Source organism: Chanodichthys erythropterus, chromosome 11 (genome assembly GCF_024489055.1).
Source record: "Chanodichthys erythropterus isolate Z2021 chromosome 11, ASM2448905v1, whole genome shotgun sequence".
Taxonomy (NCBI): domain Eukaryota; kingdom Metazoa; phylum Chordata; class Actinopteri; order Cypriniformes; family Xenocyprididae; genus Chanodichthys; species Chanodichthys erythropterus.
This window is the reverse complement of record NC_090231.1, coordinates 52,729,472-52,753,955: the sequence shown is the minus strand read 5'-3', so window position 1 is coordinate 52,753,955 and position 24,484 is coordinate 52,729,472. Positions and strand designations below refer to the sequence as shown.

Sequence of the window (24,484 nt, the reverse complement as noted above, 5' to 3'; positions counted from 1 at the left end):
AAATTTGTCTTGACAAACTTTTTTTCTTTTTTCATCTAGAAGATGTAATAATGCATATACTCGTCGCTTTATAGTATTAAGGTAGAACCACTGAACTCACATGAACTGTTTTAAATATGTTTCTAGTACCTTTATGGATCTTGAAAGAGGAAATGGCATTGCTATAGAGGCCTCACTGAGCCATCGGTTTTAATCAACAATATCCGATTTTTTCTTCTTCTGCTAAACACAAAAGAGGGTATTTTAAAGAATGTCGGTAACCACACAGTTGATAGTATCTTTTTTCCCTCATTGTCATAATTATGAAACCGGTCCATCCTACAGCACAGTAGGAGGCGCTAATGCATCACTCGAGTTTGCAAACAGCGATGCAGAAGGAAGACCGCTGCTCGATTAGCCGCTGTGCTTTTGGGAAATTGAGTGTTCGTTGTAATCAAACTCGTGTTGATCGTGAATTTTACATCAAGTCTTATACATAACCAGGCATTTTTAATTTTATTTAGGTCTTTAAGATGCTTTATTAACAGTGCTGTTGTAATACGCCTCCCAGTAGCTTGCCAAGCACAGAAGTGATTGTTTAGCTGTTAGCTGAGAGTGTTTAAATGAGTCATGCTGCTAGATGTGCTTCAGGCAGCAGAGGCTGGAGGATTCACACTCATTCAAGGTAACTTCACGTCAGGAGTCTCATCAGTACTCTTATCCCGGTTGTACCGCTGAGTAACCGTAGTAATTAAGTTATATGTGTGATCTTGTTTGCAGATACTGTCAAATGCAGCGGTCGGGGAATCCTCAAGTGTTTTATTAATGCTGCATTGAAAAGGCAAGTTCTGCTTTTTTTTATTATTGACTTCTATTAAGTTGTTACACTTTGGATATTATTTGATTTGTGTTTAAATCTTTTTAAAGGGGAGAGGACGTACATGTGCTGGGATTTGAGGCGAGTGAAACAGAAGTGTGTGCTGGATTGGACAGCAGCTGTGTGCAGAAGTGAGCAAAATAATAATAATAAAACTCTTGATTTGTGACTTGAAGTTGAAACATGCTTCTATGCATATGTTGACACATAATTTGAAATCTAAATATCATAGTGCAGTGGTTTTCAACTGGTTTTGCTTCAGGACTCGAAGGGTTAGTTCACCCAAAAATGAAAATAATGTAATTTTTTACTCACCCTCATGTTGTTCTACACCTTTAAGACCTTCGTCAATCTTCGGAACACAAATTTAGATATTGTTGATGAAATCCGATGGCTCCGTGAGGCCTGCATAGCCATTTAAATCTCGAGGTCCATAAAGTTACTAAAAACATATTTAAATCAGTTCATGTGAGTTCAGTGGTTCTACCTTAATATTATAAAGCGACGAGAATACTTTTTGTGCTCCAAACCCCCCCCCAAAATAACGACTTTTTAACAATATCTAGTGATGGGCGATTTCAAAACACTGCTTCGGAGCTTCACGAATCGAATCAGTGATTTGGAGCGCAAAAGTCATGTGATTTCAGCAGTTTAGCCGTTTGATAGGAGATCCGAATCACTAATTCAAAACAAAAGATTTATAAAGCTCAGAAGCTTCATGAAGCAGTGTTAGTTGATCAGCCCATCATATTGATATTGTTGTAAAGTTGTTAATTTGTTTTTTTTGGCGCACAAAAAGTATTCTCGTCGCTTTATAATATTAAGGTAGAACCACTGAACTCACATGAACTGATTTAAATATGTTTTTAGTAACTTTATGGATCTTGAGAGAGGAAATGTCATTGCTGTCTTTGCAGGCCTCACTGAGCCATCGGATTTAATCAACAACATCTTAATTTGTGTTCTGAAGATTAACGAAGGTCTTACGGGTGTGGAACGATATGAGGTAATGAGTAATAAATTACATTATTTTCATTTTTGGGTGAACTAACCCTTCAAGATTTCACATTTTAGTGGTGACATAACACCACACTAAACAGTTTATTGTGCAAAAGTAAACAAAAATGACTTTAAAATTAAACTTTTTTTAATTTATGCACAACAAACAAAGTTTTTAAACCACAGAAGAAATATTATATTTTATTAAAAATAGCCAAAGTATCAAGTGACCTAAGAATATGTGCCAACAATTGTCATATATATGTCATATATAATTTTATTTTTTTATTTTTTTATTTTTTTTTATCTTAACTATGCATGATATTTTTAGTTACTTTAAATTATTTGCATTTTCCATTATTTTCACTGTTTATTAACATAAATTTTATACGTGCAAAAACAACTGCAAAAATATTTCTATTATTCATATTATCTAGTGACTGATTCATTTGTGCAAAAAATATATTGTTTATAAATGCATAAACAACAGCAAAAGTATTAATATTAGCTGTAGTATCAAGTGATTGATTAGGCTGTGACAAAATATGCACAGCCTTTGACAAAAAATAAACTTTAAGTTGATAAGTATGGTTATTTTGCTATATTATTCTTTAATACTTTATTTTGCTACCTATGTACGATATTATTTATAATTATTTGGATTTACCATAGTTTTTCCCTGCTGTTTATTTACATAAAGTTTGTAAGTGCATAAACAACAGCAAAATTATTATTATTATTAGCCATATCAAGTGATTTATGAATTTTAGCCAAATATATACAGCCTTTGACATTTAAAAAAAAAAAAAAAATTGTTGAAAAGCCTGGTTATTTATTGTTTGTTTGTTAGGTTTTTTTAACCATATTTTGCTAACTATGTAGGACATTTTTTTTAATATTTATTTATTATTTCATTTACCATTTTCCCCATATTCTTTATTAACACATTTTGTAAGTGTATAAACAATAGCAAAAGTGTAATATTTTATTAATATTAGTATATTACTTATTGATATAAAACTATTCTTTTATCTTTCAGGACAGACCTGTAGTCTTATATTTTTAAGTTGATAAGCCTGCTTATTTTGCTACCTTATTGTTATTATTATTATTATTACTATTACTATTATAAGTTATTATGTAGGATATTGTTATTTACTTTTTTTTTTTTACCATTGTTTTTCCCTACTGTTTATTAACATATTTTGTAAGTGTAATAATTTATTAATATTAGTATATTATTGATTAATATACTACCATTCTTTTAGTGTTTTTTCTTTCTTTCTTTTTTTCTTTTTTTATTAATGCTCAATACACACACACTTACATACTTTCTCTTGTGTTTTGTGTGTTTAAAGGCTTTATTTTCATAAGGGTTTCCCTGACCCCCTCGGCTGGATGTGTAGGTCTTCTTTCACTGTCGATCAGCTCACTTCTCAACACATAACTAAGCTCATCAAAGACGTGCAGCATGCCAAAGCATCAGTACTTGTTATTGACTCCCTCTCATTTGTTTTAAGACATCATGACCCTGTTGTCATCTGTCAAAGACTTCAAGAGCTCAGAAAAGGTGAAACATTTCACATTGACAAACTGTGTTGCCTTATAATTGTTGACAAATTCAAGACTTTTCCTCAAGACTTAGGAAATAATGCTCTTGTTTGTTTTTTCCACTGACCACTAGGAGGAGATATTAAAATGATTATCAGTCTCCTGCATTCAGACTTGCATCTGCAAGGTGTTGTAGGTATTGTAAGTCACTTAGCCAGCACTGTTATCTCTGTGGCACCTGCAAACTATGAACATCATACTGTGGCTATGACCACACGACGCACAAAGTCGGGCAAAGTTATGCAAGAGGTAAGACATGAATTTTTACTCTGAATGAACTAAACTATGGAAGCTTGTTTCCGCCGTTAAATAAAAAATAAAAAAGGTAATTGCGACTTTTTGTCTCACAATTCAGACTTTTTTCCTCAGATTTGCGAGTTCTAAATTCAGAATTGTGATATAAAATCAAAATTGCGAGTTCTAAAGTCTGAATTGCGGGTTCTAAAGTCAGAATTGTGGGTTCTAAAGTCAGATTTGCGAGTTCTAAATTCAGAATTGTGATATAAAATCAGAATTAAGAGTTCTAAAGTCAGATTTGTGAGTTCTAAAGTCAGATTTGTGAGTTCTAAAGTCAGATTTGTGAGTTCTAAAGTCAGATTTACGAGTTCTAAATTCAGAATTGTAATATAAAATCAGAATTGCGAGTTCTAAAGTCATATTTGTAAATTCTAAATTCAGATTTGTGATATAAAATCAGAATTGCGGGTTCTAAAGTCAGATTTGTAAATTCTAAATTCAGATTTGTGATATAAATTCAGAATCGCGAGTTGTAAAGTCAGAATCGCGAGTTGTAAAGTCAGAATCGCGAGTTGTAAAGTCAGAATCGCGAGTTGTAAAGTCAGAATCGCGAGTTGTAAAGTCAGAATCGCGAGTTGTAAAGTCAGAATCGCGAGTTGTAAAGTCAGAATCGCGAGTTGTAAAGTCAGAATCGCGAGTTGTAAAGTCAGAATCGCGAGTTGTAAAGTCAGAATCGCGAGTTGTAAAGTCAGAATCGCGAGTTCTGACTTTATAACTCGCAATTGTGAGAAAAGTCAGAATTGTGAGATTTAAAAGTCTTAATTACCTTTTTTATTTTTTTATTTAGTGGCAAAAACAAACTTCCATACTAAACTCAATATGTGTTTAATCAATTTTTAGGAAGAGTATTTCAGCGTGTCTGAGGATGCAACCCTTTCTGTACTGGCCAAATCACGTCAATCTGTGCATGTACAGAAAGAGCAAGATGTAGCGGAGGTGAGCAAAGCCGCTCAATGACTTTAGATGGAGGTTTTTTGTTGTAACTGTTTGTCTTTCTTTGTGATCTGAGCAGGTTGATCCAACAACAAACTTGACCTTCAATCTACGCCTGTCTGAGGAGGAGAGAAAAGCCAAGGAGAAAGTGGCACTGCCATTTGTATTCAGCCAAGAGAAGTAAGAGACCTCTACTGATGTAAACAGTGTTATCTTATGCTGCCTTCACGTGCTATCGGAGTTTCCTAGTTAAAAATTGGACATGAACGCCCTCTCAAGTAGTATTTACCACTGGGAAGCTCGGGGATAATTTTGATACCCAAGTTTCTGAGTTGGTCATAAACTTTAAACGGTGGAGGGGAGAACAAATGCATAATTTAGAAGCATACTTTATTGTTTTTATGACATGTGGACTTAAAAAATCGTTATCTTGAGCAAAATAAGCAAGCTGACATTAAGTACAATGTATATCTTTTATTCTGAATATATACAAATGTCATTTTACATATTTTAGTTTGTCAAGAGATTTAAAGCACTGTTTTTAAAGAGTGCGCATGTGCGTATGTGCTCTGTTACATAAGAACGAGCATATGATTGAATCTGGAAATAAAGCAAAAAACTGAGAAAAATGAGAATTAGTCCTCAGATGACGTCCATAATTTATAGCAAAAATCTAGCATTAATTTGATCTCAAACGGATTCATTAAAGAAGTTATTACTCACCACCTGTGTGACATCATTAACCAATGTGGCTGAATGACAGGTTTGCGACAGTACGGTTTTGGGAAACAGTCATGACTAGCTGGTTGATTTGTTCAGTGATGCATCGCACTATGGTAATGAAGCAGCGAGTTACATCATTGTATGGGAAACCACAGTTTTGATGTCTGAGAAGTTCAGTCTTTCATGCTGCAATCTGGTTTTTTTTTTTTCTCCAGAAAATCTGCTCTTCTGAGGCCGACCCCTGGCTCGGGACGGATCGTGTACGAGCCTGATGTCAGCGATGACTTTGACGAGGAGGATCCAGATGATGATCTTGATGTGTGAATGAAGACAGCCTACATCATGACCTAGATCTGCGAATGTCATATCCATCTTTATAAATTATTTATTTATGATTCTTTATTTTAGTATGAGTCAAATAGTCTAAGGTAGTCTGTCTACCAGCTATGAGAAGACTAGGCTTGAGAATGTTGTTTTGACATATGAATTGATGAACCAGAGTTCTTAGTTATGTTATGCTGTTTTTGTATTGGTGGATAAAAAAATCGACGTGACGGGTCATTTTTTTGTCCAAAGGTCTTAATAATAATAAAAAACAAAGATATGACATCCAAAGTGTAAGGAAGTACAACTAGATCTCTTTTATTGAATCCAAAAGGTTTTAATTATATTTTCCTGCATATAAAGGTATTTTAAAGATTTTGAAGTGTCAAAAGGTCATTTGGTTTAACCGTCCAAAGGCCAATACAGCCATTTTATTTGTGATTAAACTATCTTAAAATGTAATAAATGTATATATTTCTTATTCTGGCATGATTTTATAACACCATATATTAACATTAATTTTGGATCAATGGTCAATATCATGTGACAGGATGTGACATCATTCAGACGCCTGCAAAGGACCACATGGTCATGAAGCAAAGTAACTAACTCTTTTAACTATTTGAAAAATTCATGTTTTCACTTGCTAATACGCATGTCCCGAAACATCAGGTCATTCGGTACAACCGCTATAAAACATGCAAAATGTTGTAATATTTTATAAACTTGTACTAAATATAAAATTTTTGATTGTCCTTTTGCTGGCTAGCTAGATATCAGCCTGTTAGCATGGTTTGAAAATATTGTCATTCGGTATTACCAAAAGTGTCATTCGGTAAAACCGAAATTTTGGATAAACCGAATGACTTTTTGGTGACAAATTTTGTGCATCTTGTAACAAAATGACAAAAGCAGTGTTAATTGATTATAAAAACCACATAATCTCATTGTTAACACTTAATAAAACTTCAGAATGAATTATATTTCCATTTTTTTTAACACTTTTAAAAACTTTATTCATCAATGACCCTTATATTCAAGCACTGATTTGAAAATATTTTAAGCATAATTGCCCAACTATGATTATTATTGTTTTATATCTAAGCTCGTTTTGTTCTGTTTTTATACATGTGGAGATAGAGGGACAACTTTTCTCTTGAAATCTTGACCAAAGCTCCCCAAACTTCAGATCAGACATGATGCTCCAAACACAATAAACTACAATAAATTACAAATAAAAATAATACTAGAACTCAAATACACAAACAAATTGTACACATTTAATTTTGGGTTTTAAATGACTTCAGCTTTGTTGACCAGAGCTTTTAACATTTAAGATTCCCTTGCAGTGTCCTTTGTCCTTAAACATGGTTTCTGCAGTCTCGCAACACACAAAAATTATAATAAAGGTGACTTATTTCAGTGATGAATCATGATCTTTAACTAATAGATTTAGTAAATAACTTGCTTATAACACAGAAAAAGACACTTGTTGCCCACTACTGGCGTAATGATGTAACATGCAGAAAGGACTACTGAATTAATCATTTTGGCGAATGAATTCAAAAGATTCGAGTCATCACCCAAAACCTATTTGTTGTTTATTCTTGAGGTGCAGTCATGTTTATGGTTATTTAGCATTTGTTTTGCAGATAAAATCCTGCCATTTTAATAGGATTCCACATGAATTTTTGGTCATTTTCTAAATGGTCATAAGAAATCGCCACACTGAACAACATCCCAGGTGAAAAAATACTATAGTAATTTATAGTAAATACTGTAGTGTTTTTGAACCATACTACAGTAAAGTACTTGAATGAATTTGTTGTGGTAATTCTATAGTTGCCGTGGTAATACAACAGCTATAGTAATATAAACTAATTACATTACGCAATACTGTACTAAGTTTTATTTAATCTATAGGGTATATTATACTACAATATACAATCTAAAAAATGCTGGGTTACAAACAACCCAAGTTGGGTTGAAAATGGACAAACCCAGCGGTTGGGTTAAATGTTTGCCCAACCTGCTGGGTAGTTTTAACTCAACTATTGTTTAAAAATCACTGTATTGCTTAATTAAAATTAACCCAAAGTATGTTGGAAATGAACATTTATTAATGTTCAATGAATAATTATTAAACAATAAACATTTATTAAATAGCTTATTAATAAATTTATATTAATAAACTATTAAACTATTAAATTTATATTAATAAAATATTAAATCTTATTAATAAACATTCACCTTTTGTCAATTATTGTTGTCTCTAATTGCATCTGGTTTTTAATTTCCCAACTATTTTGGGTTCATTTTAAGCTAGCCATATAGCAATTTTTAAACAATAGTTGGTTTAAATAATTTGTCAATTTTTAACCCAACTTGGGTTGTTTTTAACCCAGCATTTTTTAGTGTATACACTACAGTTTACTGTAGTAAAAACTAAAGTATACTACAGTATTTATTACAGTTGATCAGTTCACTATAATTAATAATACAGTATAACATTCATTAACAAAGTGTTGTAAAATACTATAATATATACAGTATACTACAATTTATTGGTCAATATGCTATTAGTCGATCTCATGTGAGTGACAGGTTGTCTCACTAACATTTCATCAGAGAAGGTGAAGTTATTTTGATTAAAGATTCTGATGCACATTAATAAAAATAATAATAATAATATGCATGGATATATAACTTATGACAAACACTCTAATATACCATAAAATAATATAAATTTTACACGTTGATTCCATTCAGGGCTACTGAATGAATTGTTTGGTGAGCGAATTCAAAATATTCGAGTCATTTGAATGAATCGAAATCCTACGCCAAATCTTTCGGTTGTTCTTTTTAATAATTTAATATCACAAAAATAATGACTTATTTTAGACAATGGACCTTTTTTGCCTTCAAAATATACAATGAATCGATTGAGTAACGCTGATAATACAGAAAAAGACACTCATTTGTCACCAATTAATGGCGTAATAAAACATGAATCAGCTTCTCGAACAAGAAAAAATGTAGGCCGGGACTTTGTTAATTGTTCATGGTGAATTGATTGGATGGTTGGATTGTTGTGGTTTGCTATTGGTCGATCTCATGTGAGTGACAAGTTGTCTCGCTAACATTTCATCAGAGAAAGTGAAGTTATTTTGATTAAAGATTCTGAGGCACATGAATTAAAAAATAATAATAATAATATGCACGGATATATAATTTATGACAAACACTCTAATATACCATAAAAAATACAAATTTTACACTTTGATTCCATTCAGGGCTACTGAATGAATCGTTTGATGAGCGAATTCAAAAGATTCGAGTCATTTGAATGAATCGAAATCCTACGCCAAATCTTTTGTTTGTTCTTTTTAATAATTTAATATCGCAAAAATAATGACTTTTTTTTTTTTTTTTTAGACAATGGACCATTTTTGCCTTCAAAATATATAATGAATCGATTGAGTGAGTAACACTGATAATACAGAAAAAGACACTCATTTGTCACCAATTAATGGCGTAATAAAACATGAATCAGCTTCTCGAACAAGAAAAAATGTAGGGCGGGACTTTGTTCATTGTTCATGGTGAATTGATTGGATGGTTGGATTGTTGTGGTTTGCTATTGGTCGATCTCATGTGAGTGACAGGTTGTCTCGCTAACATTTCATCAGAGAAGGCGAAGTTATTTTGATTAAAGATTCTGAGGCACATGAATTAAAAAATAATAATAATAATATGCACGGATATATAATTTATGACAAACACTCTAATATACCATAAAAAATACAAATTTTACACTTTGATTCCATTCAGGGCTACTAAATGAATCGTTTGATGAGCGAATTCAAAAGATTCGAGTCATTTGAATGAATCGAAATCCTACGCCAAATCTTTTGTTTGTTCTTTTTAATAATTTAATATCGCAAAAATAATGACTTTTTTTTTTTTTTTTTTTTTTTTAGACAATGGACCATTTTTGCCTTCAAAATATATAATGAATCGATTGTAAAAGACACTCATTTGTCACCAGTTAATGGCATAATAAAACATGAATCAGCTTCTCGAACAAGAAAAAATGTAGGCCGGGACTTTGTTCATTGTTCATGGTGAATTGATTGGATGGTTGGATTGTTGTGGTTTGCTATTGGTCGATCTCATGTGAGTGACAAGTTGTCTCGCTAACATTTCATCAGAGAAGGTGAAGTTATTTTGATTAAAGATTCTGAGGCACATGAATTAAAAAATAATAATAATAATATGCACGGATATATAATTTATGACAAACACTCTAATATACCATAAAAAATACAAATTTTACACTTTGATTCCATTCAGGGCTACTGAATGAATCGTTTGATGAGCGAATTTAAAAGATTCGAGTCATTTGAATGAATCAAAAATCCTACGCCAAATCTTTTGTTTGTTCTTTTTAATAATTTAATATCACAAAAATAATTACTTTTTTATTTTACCTCACCGCTGTCATCAGTAAAAAATAAATGACAAGAAAATTGTGGAAGCTTCCTACGGCTGAACACTGAATGAGAACTCAAAAGTCTTTTTGAAAACCGCCGCGGCCACGTGAGCACAAACTTTGTGTCCCTTCGCGGAAGTGACGTCAGGGAAGCGATGGCGGCCCGTGTTGCTCTACCGTATTGGCTTTAAACTGTTCTCAGCGGTGAGACATTGTACGCGTTTTCTTCTCGCTTTTTCAGAGATAATCTAAAACACGCATTGTGGTTTTAATGTTGCAGCAGATGGACAGTCGCACTTCTCGTGGCTTTTGGCAGAACGGAGACATTTGTTCGACACTCCAGTTTGTTTGACCATCTTAGCCAACGAGCATTTGGGCAGAGAAACTACCTTTCTAAAGATAAAGACATTCACCAAGTGATATTTTACACACGCACTTTTGTAAACGCTGCACTTTTGCACCCTTCACGCGTTTATTTGAATCATATCAAGGCGCGTGAGGTGCCTCGGGACGCTCCAGTGTGAAGTTGTGAATGGTTGGCAGGATCTTATTTCCACAGGTGTGTTGTGTTGCTCTTGTCAGCGGTGTAAATCACACCTCACGGACTCTGGTGTTATGGTTGACATGCTAAAGACGCGCCAATGTCTCCTCGGTGTGCGCACTTTCCTCGGCGTGACATCCAGACTATGGAGCTTCTTTTTGTACATCCTCAGGAAGCACATACGAACGGTGAGTGTCGTTTTCATGTTTGAGCAACTTTTGTTGTGTGGCATGCATCTGAACTCACATGCAGGTGCCCTAAGTGGGAGCAGACACCTGTCTGGGTTGTCAAACCGACTAACATTTTGATAACATGATAGGTTAGTTATTCATTCTCATTCTCATTGATGTTAATGAAGTAGGCAGTGGCTTTTTATATCATGTTTATTCTGTGCATGTGGTCTGTGATTCATTGGAGAGACCTTTATGTCCATTAGTTGGTAATAGCACAACTTAGAATAATGTATTACACCGATTTCCATTAAACACACTGACATTTACAAAACTAATGACAGCAGGTTTGTCAACGCCTAAATTTGTAAATGTGACACTTTACTATGTGCCTAAAGCGTTAATAAACAGTCAAACATGTACCATTAGTGTGAAATAAGACCTGACACCACATTAGTTATTTTTTCTAAAATATATATAATGTATTATTATATTATATTACATTTTACTATGCATCTAAAGCAGAAATGATCAGGGTGAGACGTGTAAAATATGACTTGCCACCAAAATTAGTTATATTAGTTACAAGAAAACATATTATATTATATTATATGGCATTTTACTATGAACCTAAAGCAGTAATAATCAGGGTAAGATGAGTGATGACTTGTTTGCACCCAAAAAATATTTTTATTTTAAATAAGATTAATTATTTACAACCAGTTTTGTCATTGTTTTAACTAAATCTATAAAAAAACTCTGATAATTTAAACCAAGCTTAAATAAAATAATAAATATTAGATGGAAAAAACTGAAATAAATAACTTGAAATTAAATAAGTTTTAAGATGAGTACTACAACTACAAAAGTATGTGTGTATAAATAATAATATATATATATATATATATATATATATATATATATATATATATATATATATATATATATATATATATATATATATATATATAATATTATTTAATATTTATTTTACTGTGAGCCTAAAGCAGAAATGATCATGGAAATGTAAGTGTAAAATGTCTTTGCACCAAAATGATTTTTTAAAAATAGAGGATTTATAAATATTAATTCATTTATATCATAATATAATAATAAAATAATATGTGAATATCCAATAGGTCATTGTTTTTAAGAATTAGCTGATCAATGAGTCACATGCTTTAGCTCAGAGAATGTAAACACTTTGGCTAGGAGAACAGACTATAATCCCCTTTGCACAACAGGCTTTGGCAAGCCAGTTGTATAATAACCTTAAGATGATCGTTAACATGTAATTATAAAAGTATTACTTGTCTGGGACTTTGATAATGGTGCTGGAGTTGCAGGCACTTCTCTAAACATGCCTTCCAGTCATGCAATCATCGGGTCAGTTCAGCTTGACCCGACATTATGAATGAGTCCTTATTGAGGCCTAATGCAAGTTGGGAATAAACAGCCCTCTTTTCAAAGTCACCCTGGCAGTTTCGCTCGGCTGTGCTCTCCTAAGTTCTGCTGACACTTTTAGACAGCTGGGAGAGCTAAAGATAGCTCAGAAGAGAGGGATTTGGAGAAAGAGAGGAAGAGTATCCACATTGTGGTGAGTGGTGGACCCGAAGCAGAGGGTCTCGGACCTCTTAAAGAGAAAGTGACCTGAGTTTGAGCTCTGTTTAATTCCTGGAAGTTGTGTACTTGAGTAAGCTGCTAATTGACCAATTGAGAAATAAGGCAAGTCCAGGACACCTCTTAAGTTCGTTTTGATTAATGGGTCAACGACATGACGTGCATATTTTTGCATGTTACATTTGATGAATTCATGACACATTTATTCTATAAAACCTATTTAGTTTAAATAAATTTTTGTAGTACATTTAATAATGCATATTATTTTATGTTTTGTTATCTTAAACCCCCAAAATGTCACGTCGTGCAACTGTCTGAACAAATGAACAGACTAAGAAATCTATTTAAAATGGTGTCTTAATAATAAAAATACTATGGCATTAGGTTTGAAACATTTAATATAAACAAATTTTATAAATATCAGTAGTTTTAAAGCTGTTGAGAGAACCTAATTGAAAACATTTTGTCCAGCAATTTGTTTATTCAGATGTCAGGGTGGCACTACTGCAAACATGGCTCTTTTATTATGAATTGACAAGGTATTAAAAGTAAACATGATAATGCATCATCCAGAGGACCTTAAAGGGTTAGTTCACCCAAAAATGAAAATTCTGTCATTTATTACTCGCCCTCATGTCATTCCACACCCGTAAAACCTTCATTCATCTTTAGAACACAAATTAAGATATTTTTGATGAAATCCGATGGCTCAGTGAGGCCTGTATTGACAGCAAGATAATTAACACTTTCAATGCCCAGAAAGCTACTAAAGACATATTTAAAACAGTTCATGTGACTACAGTGGTTCAACCTTAATGTTATGAAGCACGAGAATACTTTTTGTGCACCAAACTTTATTCAACAAAATCTAGTGATGGGCGATTTCAAAACACTGCTTCATGAAGCTTCGAAGCTTTACCAATCTTTTGTTTCGAATCAGTGGTTCAGAGCGTGTATCAAACTGCCAAAGTCACGCCCCCCAGTGGTGAACCATTGAAATTTCAAAACACTTATGATGTGACGAAGCCTCGTTTACTGAAATCACATGACTTTGGCAGTTTGATACACGCTCCGAACCACTGATTTGTAAAGCTTTGAAGCTTCATGAAGCAGTGTTTTGAAATCGGCCATCACTAGATATTATTGAACAAAGTCGTTATTTTGTTTTGTTTTGTTTGGTGCACAAAAAGTGTTCTCGTGCTTCATAACATTAAGGTTGAACCACTGCAATCACATGAACTGTTTTAAATATGTCTTTAGTAGCTTTCTGGGTATCTGAGAGTGTTAATTATCTTGGTGTCAATGCAGGCCTCCCTGAGCCATCGGATTTTATCAAAAATATCTTAATTTGGGCTCTGAAGATGAACGAAGGTCGTGTGGAACGACAAACTGCTAATTTCAAGTATGGGTAGGTTGGTACACATTCCATGTCAGGTGGTACAACTACATTGTAAATACATACGACTATTTGGTTGTACCGCCTGACATTTAAACACACTAAAATTTTATTTAACAACTGAAGCTTGTTTAAACACTTACACCTTTTTTTGATTCTAATTTAGGGTTCTCGCGGTCATGTGATCACCTGATATTGATTTTCATTATATTTCATTATCTTGAATCTGGAGAGCAGAAACCCCCTAATGCCAAATTTAATAGTCATATTATATTAAATATTACTTTTTAAAATATAATAAATATAAACATACATTTATATAAAAAAATATATATTAATATTATATTAATAACACAAATTAAGTACACGACATTAGCAAGTCATAGTTCAGTCACGTTCACCAAAAAAACTATTTTGGAAAAAAAGAAAAAGAAAATGATTTACTGTACATTTGTTTTATTATTTATTTTTATTTAAATTCTGTATCATCTAAATTTTTTAAATCTTTTTTTTATTGTGCTTTCATGTGATGTTTAAATGTCCTTTATTCACTTGTCATTAGAGACCAGTAAGTTCTGAAAAGTTATGTATTAATAAAATGTAAATGTTACATGAAAACCATTATAGCATATCTAAATAAACTGTAAAAGGTGTGCACATAATGCCTTCTGCTGCATTGTACATTTCATGCCCTGTGCTGTACTGAGGTGGCTGTTTCCTGTTTTGTCTTCTTCCTGTTCTAGATAATCCAGTATCAAACAGTGCGATATGACATTTTACCATTGTCACCCATTTCCAGAAACAGACTCAGTGAGTATATCTTTTCTTCTCCTCAAGTTAAAAGTAGAAGTAGAAAGCCGCTGTTGAGATTTAACATTCACAATCTGAGTGTTAGTTGTCATTGAGACAGCTGAATTCACAGTCTTGTGTTTGTGTGAATTTTATTTATTTTTTTTCATTTGTGATTTCATTGACTAACCTGTCAGTTTGTGTTTGTATTTATGTTCAGACACCGTGAAGCGAAAGATCCTAGTTTTAGATCTTGACGAGACATTGATCCATTCGCATCACGATGGAGTCCTCAGACCTACAGTACGGCCTGGTACACCGCCAGACTTCATCCTCAAAGTAAGATGAAATATTTTTGTTAAGGAGTACATTAAATTTGCACTATAAATCTATAGACAGAGGTTCCCATGCTCATTGAAAACCTAGAAATATCAGGGATTGTGATTCCAGACCAGGGAAATTCATGGAAATTTCTATTTACAGTTATGTTTTTCTAGTTATGCTTGGCTCTAAAATAATTCATTAGCTAGCAGCTGCTTAAATATTAAAATATGATATTACATATTTAAATGTAATAATAATAATAATAACAATAATTGTTTTATATATTACAATTATTAAAGTAAAAAATATATAATATTATTAAAATGATAAAATATTGAGATTACATATTTAAATAATAATAACTATTATTATCAGGGCTGTACATTAACACTTTTTTTGGTAGCACAGGCCACACTATTATAGCACAAGTACACGCCTGTTAACATCTCTGAAAACAACCATAAATAGTGCCGTTCATGATGCGTGCTATATACAGTACAGTACAAAAGTTTGGAACCACTAAGATTTTTAATGTTTTTAAAAGAAGTTTCGTCTGCTCACCAAGGCTACATTTATTTAATTAAAAATACAGTAAAAAACAGTAATATTGTGAAATATTATTACAATTTAAAACAACTGTGTACTATTTAAATATATTTGACAAAGTAATTTATTCCTGTGATGCAAAGCTGAATTTTCAGCATCATTACTCCAGTCTTCAGTGTCACATGATCCTTCAGAAATCATTCTAATATGCTGATTTGCTGCTCAATAAACATTTATGATTATTTTCAATGTTGAAAACAGTTGTGTACTTTTTTTTTCAGGATTCCTTGATGAATAGAAAGTTCAAAAGAACAGCATTTATCTGAAATGCAAAGCTTCTGTAGCATTTTACACTACCGTTCAAAAGTTTGGGGTCAGTAAGACTTTTTATTTTTATTTTTTTGAAAAGAAATTAAAGAAATGAATACTTATATTCAGCAAGGATGCATTAAATCAATCAAAAGTGGCAGTAAAGACATTTATAATGTTACAAAAGATTAGATTTCAGATAAACACTGTTCTTTTGAACTTTCTATTCATCAAATAATCCTGAAAAAGATTTTGTACACAAATATTTTGTACAATTGTACACATTAAATGTTTCTTGAGCAGCAGATCAGCATATTAGAATGATTTCTGAAGGATCATGTGACACTGAAGACTGGAGTAATGATGCTGAAAATTCAGCTTTGCATCACAGGAATAAATTACTTTGTGAAATATATTCAAATAGAAAACAGTTATTTTAAATTGTAATAATATTTCACAATATTACTGTTTTTTACTCTATTTTTAATTAAATAAATGTAGCATTGGTGAGCAGATGAAACTTCTTTTAAAAACATTAAAAATCTTAGTGGTCCAAACTTTTGGACCGTACTGTATGGTGCTAATTATGTTATTAATCACATCAATAACTAGTGGTTTAGGGGTGGGCGATGTGACAAATATATGAAGGCTTCAGATGCAAAAGCCTCTAAGTGCCACCTGGAATTTTCTTCTAAAATGATTATTTTTTATCAAGCTTGTATGTTTAGGTTCAGTAATTTCACTTTAATGGCAATTAATATGTCCTTTTTATTACCATTAAAGTGAAATAACTGAACATAAACATACAAGCTTGATAAAAATGCTCATTTTAGAAGAAAATTTCAGATGGCACTTAGAGGCTTTTGTACAGAGTACTGTTTAAAAGTCTTCAGCCACCATTAGATGTTGTTTTAGCAATGGTATAATGACCATATATACATCTCTTTATCAGAATATGACCAGAAAATACAGGAAATTTGTATGCATTATAGGCTAAAGTGGCAATTAATTTATGACCTCCCCTTACACTTGAGTAATGGCAGGAACCGGCTCTCTTAAACCTAAATGGGATGGAATAGAACTAGAAGACCTAGAAAAACTTTCAAAATATGATGTTTCTCAGATTTTCTACTTTGAAAATCTGGAAGAAGTCCAGGAGGTCATACTAAATACTGATTCTTGCGTAAAGAAGCCATTTTGTTCAGATTTTATTATATATATATATATATAATTTTTTTTTTTTTTTAAACTTGCTTTTTAAACATGGATGGTCATTAAAACATTGATAAAACAACAAAGCTGGTGGTGGACACAGTGTGCATAGTATCTTTATTCCATTATTTTCTTTTTAAATCTTTAAAATAAAAAAAGACATGAAATACACCTTCCAAAATAATTTTTAAATCTTCTAGAACATTTTCGGTAAAACAAATTATTTGAAACTTGACGATATGATCTGACATTGCCAAGTTACATCTCATCAATACTTTCTGTTGGTTTAGTTTTTTTTTTTCTCCAAACACCCCCTAACATTTTAGAAAATAGTAACAGTGTGAGTGTGAACTATAAACACATCTGAGGTGTAAGTCAGAGGTGTTAGGCGAAAGTCAAAAAACAAGGCTTGAGTCATTGCATGAGTCCCGTTTTGAGTTTTTTTTTTTTTTTTTTTTTGCAGCTTATTGCGATTAAATATGTTTTGTGCTGTTTCTCATTTATGCATGTTTCTTTATCACTATAATGTGTCAAACTTTAAGCAAGTAGCTTCTTCGTTGCGCAAATATATTTACAAAATGTGATATGCATGAAGTGGCTCTCGTTTCATCACTATGAAAGCAGAAGCACCTATGTGTGGGGAAAAAAGTTTGCACACAACAATCTCTCACGTCACGGGTCTCTCACACATGCAAAACTGTCAATCCCATGCCACTGTGGGAAATTTATGCATTGCACAGACCAATTTTTCATAACATGTGACACATGTTGCACTTTACAGCCCTGATTATTATTATTATTATTATTTCATAAAACATTTTCGATTAATCATGCATCACTGTTGCTCCATCCTTAGTTGAAAACTCCAAATGTCTCATTTAATTTTCTCACATAAGCTGTCATTTTTTTCAGGTGGTAATAGACAAACACCCAGTCAGATTCTTTGTACATAAAAGGCCGCATGTCGACTTCTTCTTAGAGGTGGTCAGTCAGTGGTATGAGTTAGTAGTGTTCACTGCTAGTATGGAGATCTATGGCTCTGCGGTAGCTGATAAACTGGATAACAACAAGGGAATCCTGAAAAGAAGATACTACAGACAGGTAACCACTCAAACTCTGTACATTTCATTGTCCTTTAACCTTTCCTATGAGAAATAAGGAAAAGGCAGAAATTAGTCAAGGATGTATTTCAACAATACTTTCCGTTTCTTTATCTTGTGCAGCACTGTACACTGGATTCAGGTAGTTATATTAAAGACCTGTCCGTTGTACATGATGACTTATCAAGTGTAGTCATTCTTGACAACTCGCCAGGGGCATATCGCAGTCATCCAGGTAAGACTATAACGTGATTTCAACAACGCGCTGTAGTTTGTGCTGCTTCCTTTACAGGATTAACTTGTGTGTGAGCAGTTGTCCAGCTGTGCCCGGTTGCATAAAGCACCTTAAGTTTTTCCCTTAAGTATGACACTTAAGGCGTGATTTCCCCTTAACTAAGGGAATGACTTAAGGGTGTTGCATATAATCTCTTAAACTGTTCTCTTAGGTAAGGGAAACCGTTAAGTGTTTAACGACAGCATCCCAGGTTTTGCCGTTAAAAAATTCTACTGTTGCCATGGACACGTTATTTGTTAATACGTATCGTGGTAAGTTTTCACAGAAAACAACATAATATGGATAAGGAAAACAAAAAAGAAAACCAAATATGAAAGAGACGAGAAACTCAAATTGATTGTTTACTCAAAATTGAGATTTCTGCCGTCATTCACTCACCCTGACGCCCTCATGTCGTTCCAAACCCATAAGACTTTCATTCATCTTTGGACAACAAATAAAGATATTTTTAATATTCTCTCATCATTTATGTCCATTTATTGAAAGACATCCATATGATTACGGCTGTGTCGGAAGCTCAAATGTGCGCGCAAGAACCAATGAGGGTTGTTTTTGCGTGTGATGCACGCACGTTTGCGCTTCCGTTTACCATATAAGATATGTTATAAGATGTTATATTTCATCAATGTTTATGTGAATAAACCGCTAAAGTACAATTTGTCTATCATATAAAGCGGCCGATCGTGGCACGTTATACGACTTGGATTGAACCTGCTCACTCTGTGTAACACTTAAGGTGAAGTTTTACGAACCTTACGATATACTTAGGGAAATGAAGGTTAAGGGGCTTTATGCAACACTTACGCATTACTTAAGTGAAAAATATATACTTAAGGGAAATTCTTAAGGGTTTATGACGTTTCGCCTAAAGAAACCCTTAAGTAACACTTAACGGTTATTTTCTGCAACACCCTTAAGTTTAAGGGAAACATAAGGGCGATCTTAAGGGAAAATTACACTTAAGGTGCTTTATGCAACCTGGTCTCTCTGCATGATGTCTGTGGTTGTGTACTTTAGGCCATTTCACCATGTTTAGCATGTTCAGCATCACAGTAATGTATGCCGTAAGTAAAAAATAGGATTTAATATATCATATTATATACAGAAAACTTCTAGAATCCAAACAATATCTGATGAATCTTTTGAATTTTTTAAAAAATATATATATTTTTTTTTTTTTACTTTGAAATGCATCACATTTTGGAAGTAAATTATAAAGTTGATTTTTGAAGTTGAAATTGATCATACATGCATATAAAAGAACATCTGAACTTTAGGATGCAAATTAAATGACTAAATAGAAAAACAGCAGTCAGTCAATACCATCACCAAACATCATTTCAGGGTAACAGTTTAGAAAGACCTGATCAATAAATGAATAGCTTGGTCTTGAATAATACACATTTTACTGTCAAAAGAAGTCCATTGTCATAGCGTAGCAATGTTTTCAGTCTCTTTCAAACCAAGCAGAATTCTGTTGGTCAGTGCAGCGAATCCATGTGACCAACTTGAACCTGTTGCGAAATCTGTGTGAGGAAATCTTTCATCTCAGAAAACTGGCAAAGCAGCGATAAATGAATCCGCACATTTAGTCACAAATAGGTTTAGATTAAAATGTAAGTTTGCCAATTATCAAACCACTTTGTATTGGTACAGTGTCAGTAGTATATATAAATGAACAAAGTTTACTTTTTCTTTGTTACCTGGACAGAGAATTCCTGTTTATTTGTCAGCGAGAGTCTTTTTGACAGCTCCAGGACTTTTGTGAAAACTACAGATTGTACTTCCACATTTTTGTATCCACTCCCACGGACAGTCTGATCATCAGAGGGTTATTAACAAAACAGTTATTGTAAGGGTAGGTGTATCACTGAAAATTATATCATACTATATATACTCTTTAAAGAACAGCATTATAGTAAAAAATACGATGCAGCAGCCACCTTACCTGTACGGCATTTTGTTTCGGGAGATTTGGCAGAAGGTGCTCCCTGTTCCTCCTCCTTCCAAATGAACTAACAAAACGGCACTTTCTTTTTTTTTTTTCCCCTTCTGTTTCATCTAAAACACTGTATTCATAGTCATTCGGTTTGAAATGTTGACTACAAACAGGTTTTTAAGATTTTCCATCACAGTATTTTCTCCATATTTACTATTCTTTTGCAGACTTTAGCCACTGCCTACAATGCTCTGGTTTCTTCATTGGAAACTGAAAATAACTTACTCCAACTAAAAGTTGATAGGGTGTATGCGCAACTTAACTTCCATATTCTGTAAATCAGATCGCATCGCTTGCATTTCAGGTCTTTTGCATGTGCTTTGTTAATTAATGAGCAGTTTTACTCAAGATAACTTTAAAGGAGCGATTAATTTCTAAAAAAAAAAAATGCATTTTTCTTCTCATGAACATAAAAATATTAAAATAGAATAAAGCGGCAAAAAAAGGACTCTGTAGGTTAGCTGATTACCTTAAAAGTCCATAGATATCAGTGACAATTCATACTGCTGTTAACACTTTCTCTGATAAGCGGATTCGATGAGACCAGGGTTCCCATTTGGTCATGCGACATTTGACATATACCCTATTATTTGCATTCTTGCACCCAGGAACAATCCTGCACCAAAATCAACACTGTTGTGATTAAAAGTTTGCTAAGAAGTATTTCCTACTCAAGCAGTATTTGTCTCAGGTCAAGCTTATCCAATAGCAGACTGGGAGTGGCTTTGGATGGCAGCATGCCCAGTGCATTATGAGTGTTATAGTTTTCCGACCTATTTGTTTCTCTAGTCAGGTAGCACCGATTTCAGAAATTGTTTCACCTTTCTACCGCATAGGCAGCCAAGTTTGATGGAAAGCCCTTTTTTTTAAAGTACCCCTTTAATAAAAGTAGTCAACTGAGAAAACGTTGCTCATAACCAAGAACGTGTTTGGTTTGAATGTGTAATTGTTTTCTATGTTTCTTTTTCTGACCCATAGATAATGCAATACCTATAAAGTCATGGTTTAGTGACCCCAGTGACACAGCACTTCTTAACCTGTTGCCCATGCTGGATGCACTAAGGTAAGGATCTCAAAAGTAACTAAAATATGAAACAATGATGTGTATGCTTAAACTTTTATGGCGCTTTTCCACTGCATGGTATGACACAGCTTGGCTCTCTTTGGCTCAGTTTGCTTTTCCACTGCAGTTGTGGGTGGGATTATAAACTGATCGTTATAGTGCGCCGCCTCTACTGCCAATGAAGCTTGTAGTGACGATTCTCTCTGACCAATCAGTGACCTGCAGTCTTTACACATCACATTTTATTATCGGTACGGCTCGTTTTGCTTTTCCACTGCGTGGTACGACCTGGCATGGTGCAACAAGGCTCAGCTCGCTTTGGATTGGTTTGCTTTTCCACTGCGGTTAGTACCATTTTAGTATTGCTACGAGCTAAACCGAGCTGTACCATGTAGTGGAAAAGAGCCAAAGCAAGCTGTACCAGTGCCAAAGTGAGCAGTACCATGCAGTGGAAAAGCGCCAAAGCGAGTCGTACTAGCGCCAAAGCGAGCCGTACTATGCAGTGGAAAAGCACCAAAGCGAGCCGTGACATGCAGTGGAAAAGCGCCATTATAGCACTGTTCTTCATGTGTGAATTGTTTACTAACTTTTAAAAAGCGATGTGTAATTAAGTAATGTGTGTGAGAACGGAAGTGAAGAGTAAACAAGATTAGCTACTCCTGGTGTGCTTTATTGCTGCTTAATAACTCCTTCAATATGTGTTCCCTCTTCAGGTTCACCGCAGATGTACGGTCCGTCCTGAGTAGAAATCTCCACCAGCATCGACTCTGGTGATCATCCGACCGAGGGCTTTCTTCAAGTCCGTTCTTTTTTTGGTTTCGTTTTGTCCAACTGCTTCCCTGTCTGACATCTGCCTTCATTCTCCCCTGACTCTTGACTCCATCGCCTTCCAAAAAACAGCCTTACATAAGGTCTGTCAGGAGGAGAGTCAATCCTGAACTCAAAGGGGATGGACAAGGCAAACTTTAGGATGTTTCAGGAAGCTTTTTGCCTAGGTTTTTTTTTTTTTTTTCCCCTTCTTCAGAATGGAGTCTCTGCCTTACAGTTCTACCTATGCTGAGTTATGTTTGTGCTATGTATGTATGAGGACATCTGCTGTTTTTCCTTTTAATTATTTGAAGATATGGAGTGGCTGGATACTGAGGCAAGATAAAACAGACCTTTTCATGACTTGCGTCTTCAATCCCAGCTTGGGACGTCATACCTCACTGCTAAAGGTGGCGCTAACGGAGATCTGCTAAACGGACTGGCTGAAAAAAGCCACCGATACCCTGCACATCTAATAGAGTTCACTGGATAAACTATTGATGACAGACCAGTAGATTTCAGGGTTATTGTTGTAGAGTTGTATATGCTATTTTTGAGGTACTGTCTTGGAAAACATGGGTTTTAACGACTTCTGTATGGTAGACCTGTCCAAATTCAGAATGTGGAAGATGATATTCTCAATATTCTGCCGCATATTCTTACGTTTTATTCTTCTGATCAATTCTCATCCTGTTTTATTTTGGCAGTAAATGAATTTATCATGATTATCAGGGAGGATGTAATAGAATATGAGCTTTGAAGAAGCTAAACGACAGATTTTAAGCCTTTCTGCTCTAATTCTTCTCTACAGAATGTATGTGGTTGATTATGAAATCTTACCACTTGGGCGCCTTTTTACAATATTTTTTTTTTTTTTTTCCTGAAAATGTAATAATGGCAAGACTTGAATTTATAAAACTTGTACTTCATTGTATTGAAGAGCTGACTGAGCAACAGACACCTTTTTTTACTCAAGGCCTTGTTGGTTTCTCTGTGCACCTGTCACATAATGTCAGTTCTATTCTCATCAATCCAACACTTGTTAAGTCTCAAGGCAGCTTCCTGGGACACAAGTCCATAGACCTGTGCACGTTACTAATAAAAACGTGTCACTATCTTATACTCCGGGTTTATTTTTCTTTTACCGTGTTAATATTTCCTTGTAGGCAGCAAATGTTTTCTACCTTTTGCTACAAAAAAAATTCCACTTTGTTTTCTTTGCAAGTTTACCCACACAACTTAAACATTTAGACAGCTTTTTACAGGAAGAAGAGTCGTGTGTTGTTCCACTCAATGTTAATGGCTTCAAACAGTTCATGAGTAGTTGAAAAATGTCTCCCAGTTCATTTGAGTTTAATGTGAGACCAAATATTAAGTATAGGGTTCAAATCTGGACTCTGACCAGGCCAAAACATGAGCCTGATGGACTTGTTCTCGAGCCACTTCTTGGCTGTCTTTGTAATTTGGGCAGGACAGGAGTATTGTCTTGTTGGAAAAATAACATCTGATTAATCCTCTTTAGATAAGCAAGCCATTCTGCAATATTCTCCAAAGCATTAAATGGCTTTTCACAGTGAAGTAGCTCACCAATACCAGCAGGTAAAAAGGCTCCCCACACAATGACACGTCTTCCTCCATGCTTCACTGGTAGAGATGCGTTTATTATTAGATTTCTCACCAGATTTACAACGACACCGCTCTGAGGATCACCATGCAGTTCGGGTTTCATTGTGATTCATCACTCCACTCAACTGAATCAAACTTCTCATATTCTTCCAAAAACTTTGTGTTTTCGATGTTTTTTTGAGATGGCAAAGGCTTTTTAAATAGTGAATTTTTAATTGTGGTTAATTTCCTGACCAATCATTTGTGGTCAAGACAATTAAAAGCTTGGTGTGTAGCTTCCCAGGTGAAAAAATACTATAGAAATTTATAGTAAATTGAGTATACTGTATATATTATAGTATTTACAACACTTTGTTAATGAATGCTACTGCATACAGTAATATTATAGTAAAGTGATCAACTGTAATAAATACTGTAGTATAGTTTTCACTACAGCAAACTGTAGTGTATAT

General features: G+C 33.9%; 2 protein-coding genes across 3 annotated transcripts; both read left to right on the top strand.

Moving 5' to 3' along the window:
* Positions 1–352: 352 nt before the first annotated feature.
* elp5 (elongator acetyltransferase complex subunit 5) lies at positions 353–6,690 on the top strand. The gene is made up of 8 exons (XM_067401386.1): positions 353–664; positions 760–820; positions 907–987; positions 3,214–3,425; positions 3,540–3,715; positions 4,604–4,699; positions 4,776–4,876; positions 5,635–6,690. Exons 1-8 carry the CDS (start codon positions 610–612, stop codon positions 5,741–5,743), a joined length of 891 nt encoding a protein of 296 aa, XP_067257487.1. The 5' UTR covers positions 353–609; the 3' UTR covers positions 5,744–6,690.
* A 3,690-nt stretch (positions 6,691–10,380) lies between these two features.
* ctdnep1b (CTD nuclear envelope phosphatase 1b) lies at positions 10,381–23,488 on the top strand. 2 transcript variants are annotated; one of them, XM_067400026.1, is made up of 7 exons: positions 10,381–10,964; positions 14,706–14,772; positions 14,972–15,090; positions 18,055–18,243; positions 18,366–18,384; positions 21,515–21,599; positions 22,313–23,488. In XM_067400026.1, the coding sequence occupies exons 1-7, from the start codon at positions 10,851–10,853 to the stop codon at positions 22,371–22,373; spliced, it is 654 nt and encodes a 217-aa protein (XP_067256127.1). In that variant the 5' UTR covers positions 10,381–10,850; the 3' UTR covers positions 22,374–23,488. The 2 variants fall into 2 exon arrangements, with proteins under 2 accessions (XP_067256127.1, XP_067256126.1); XM_067400025.1 differs by having other exon boundaries at positions 18,366–18,477.
* Positions 23,489–24,484: the final 996 nt, after the last annotated feature.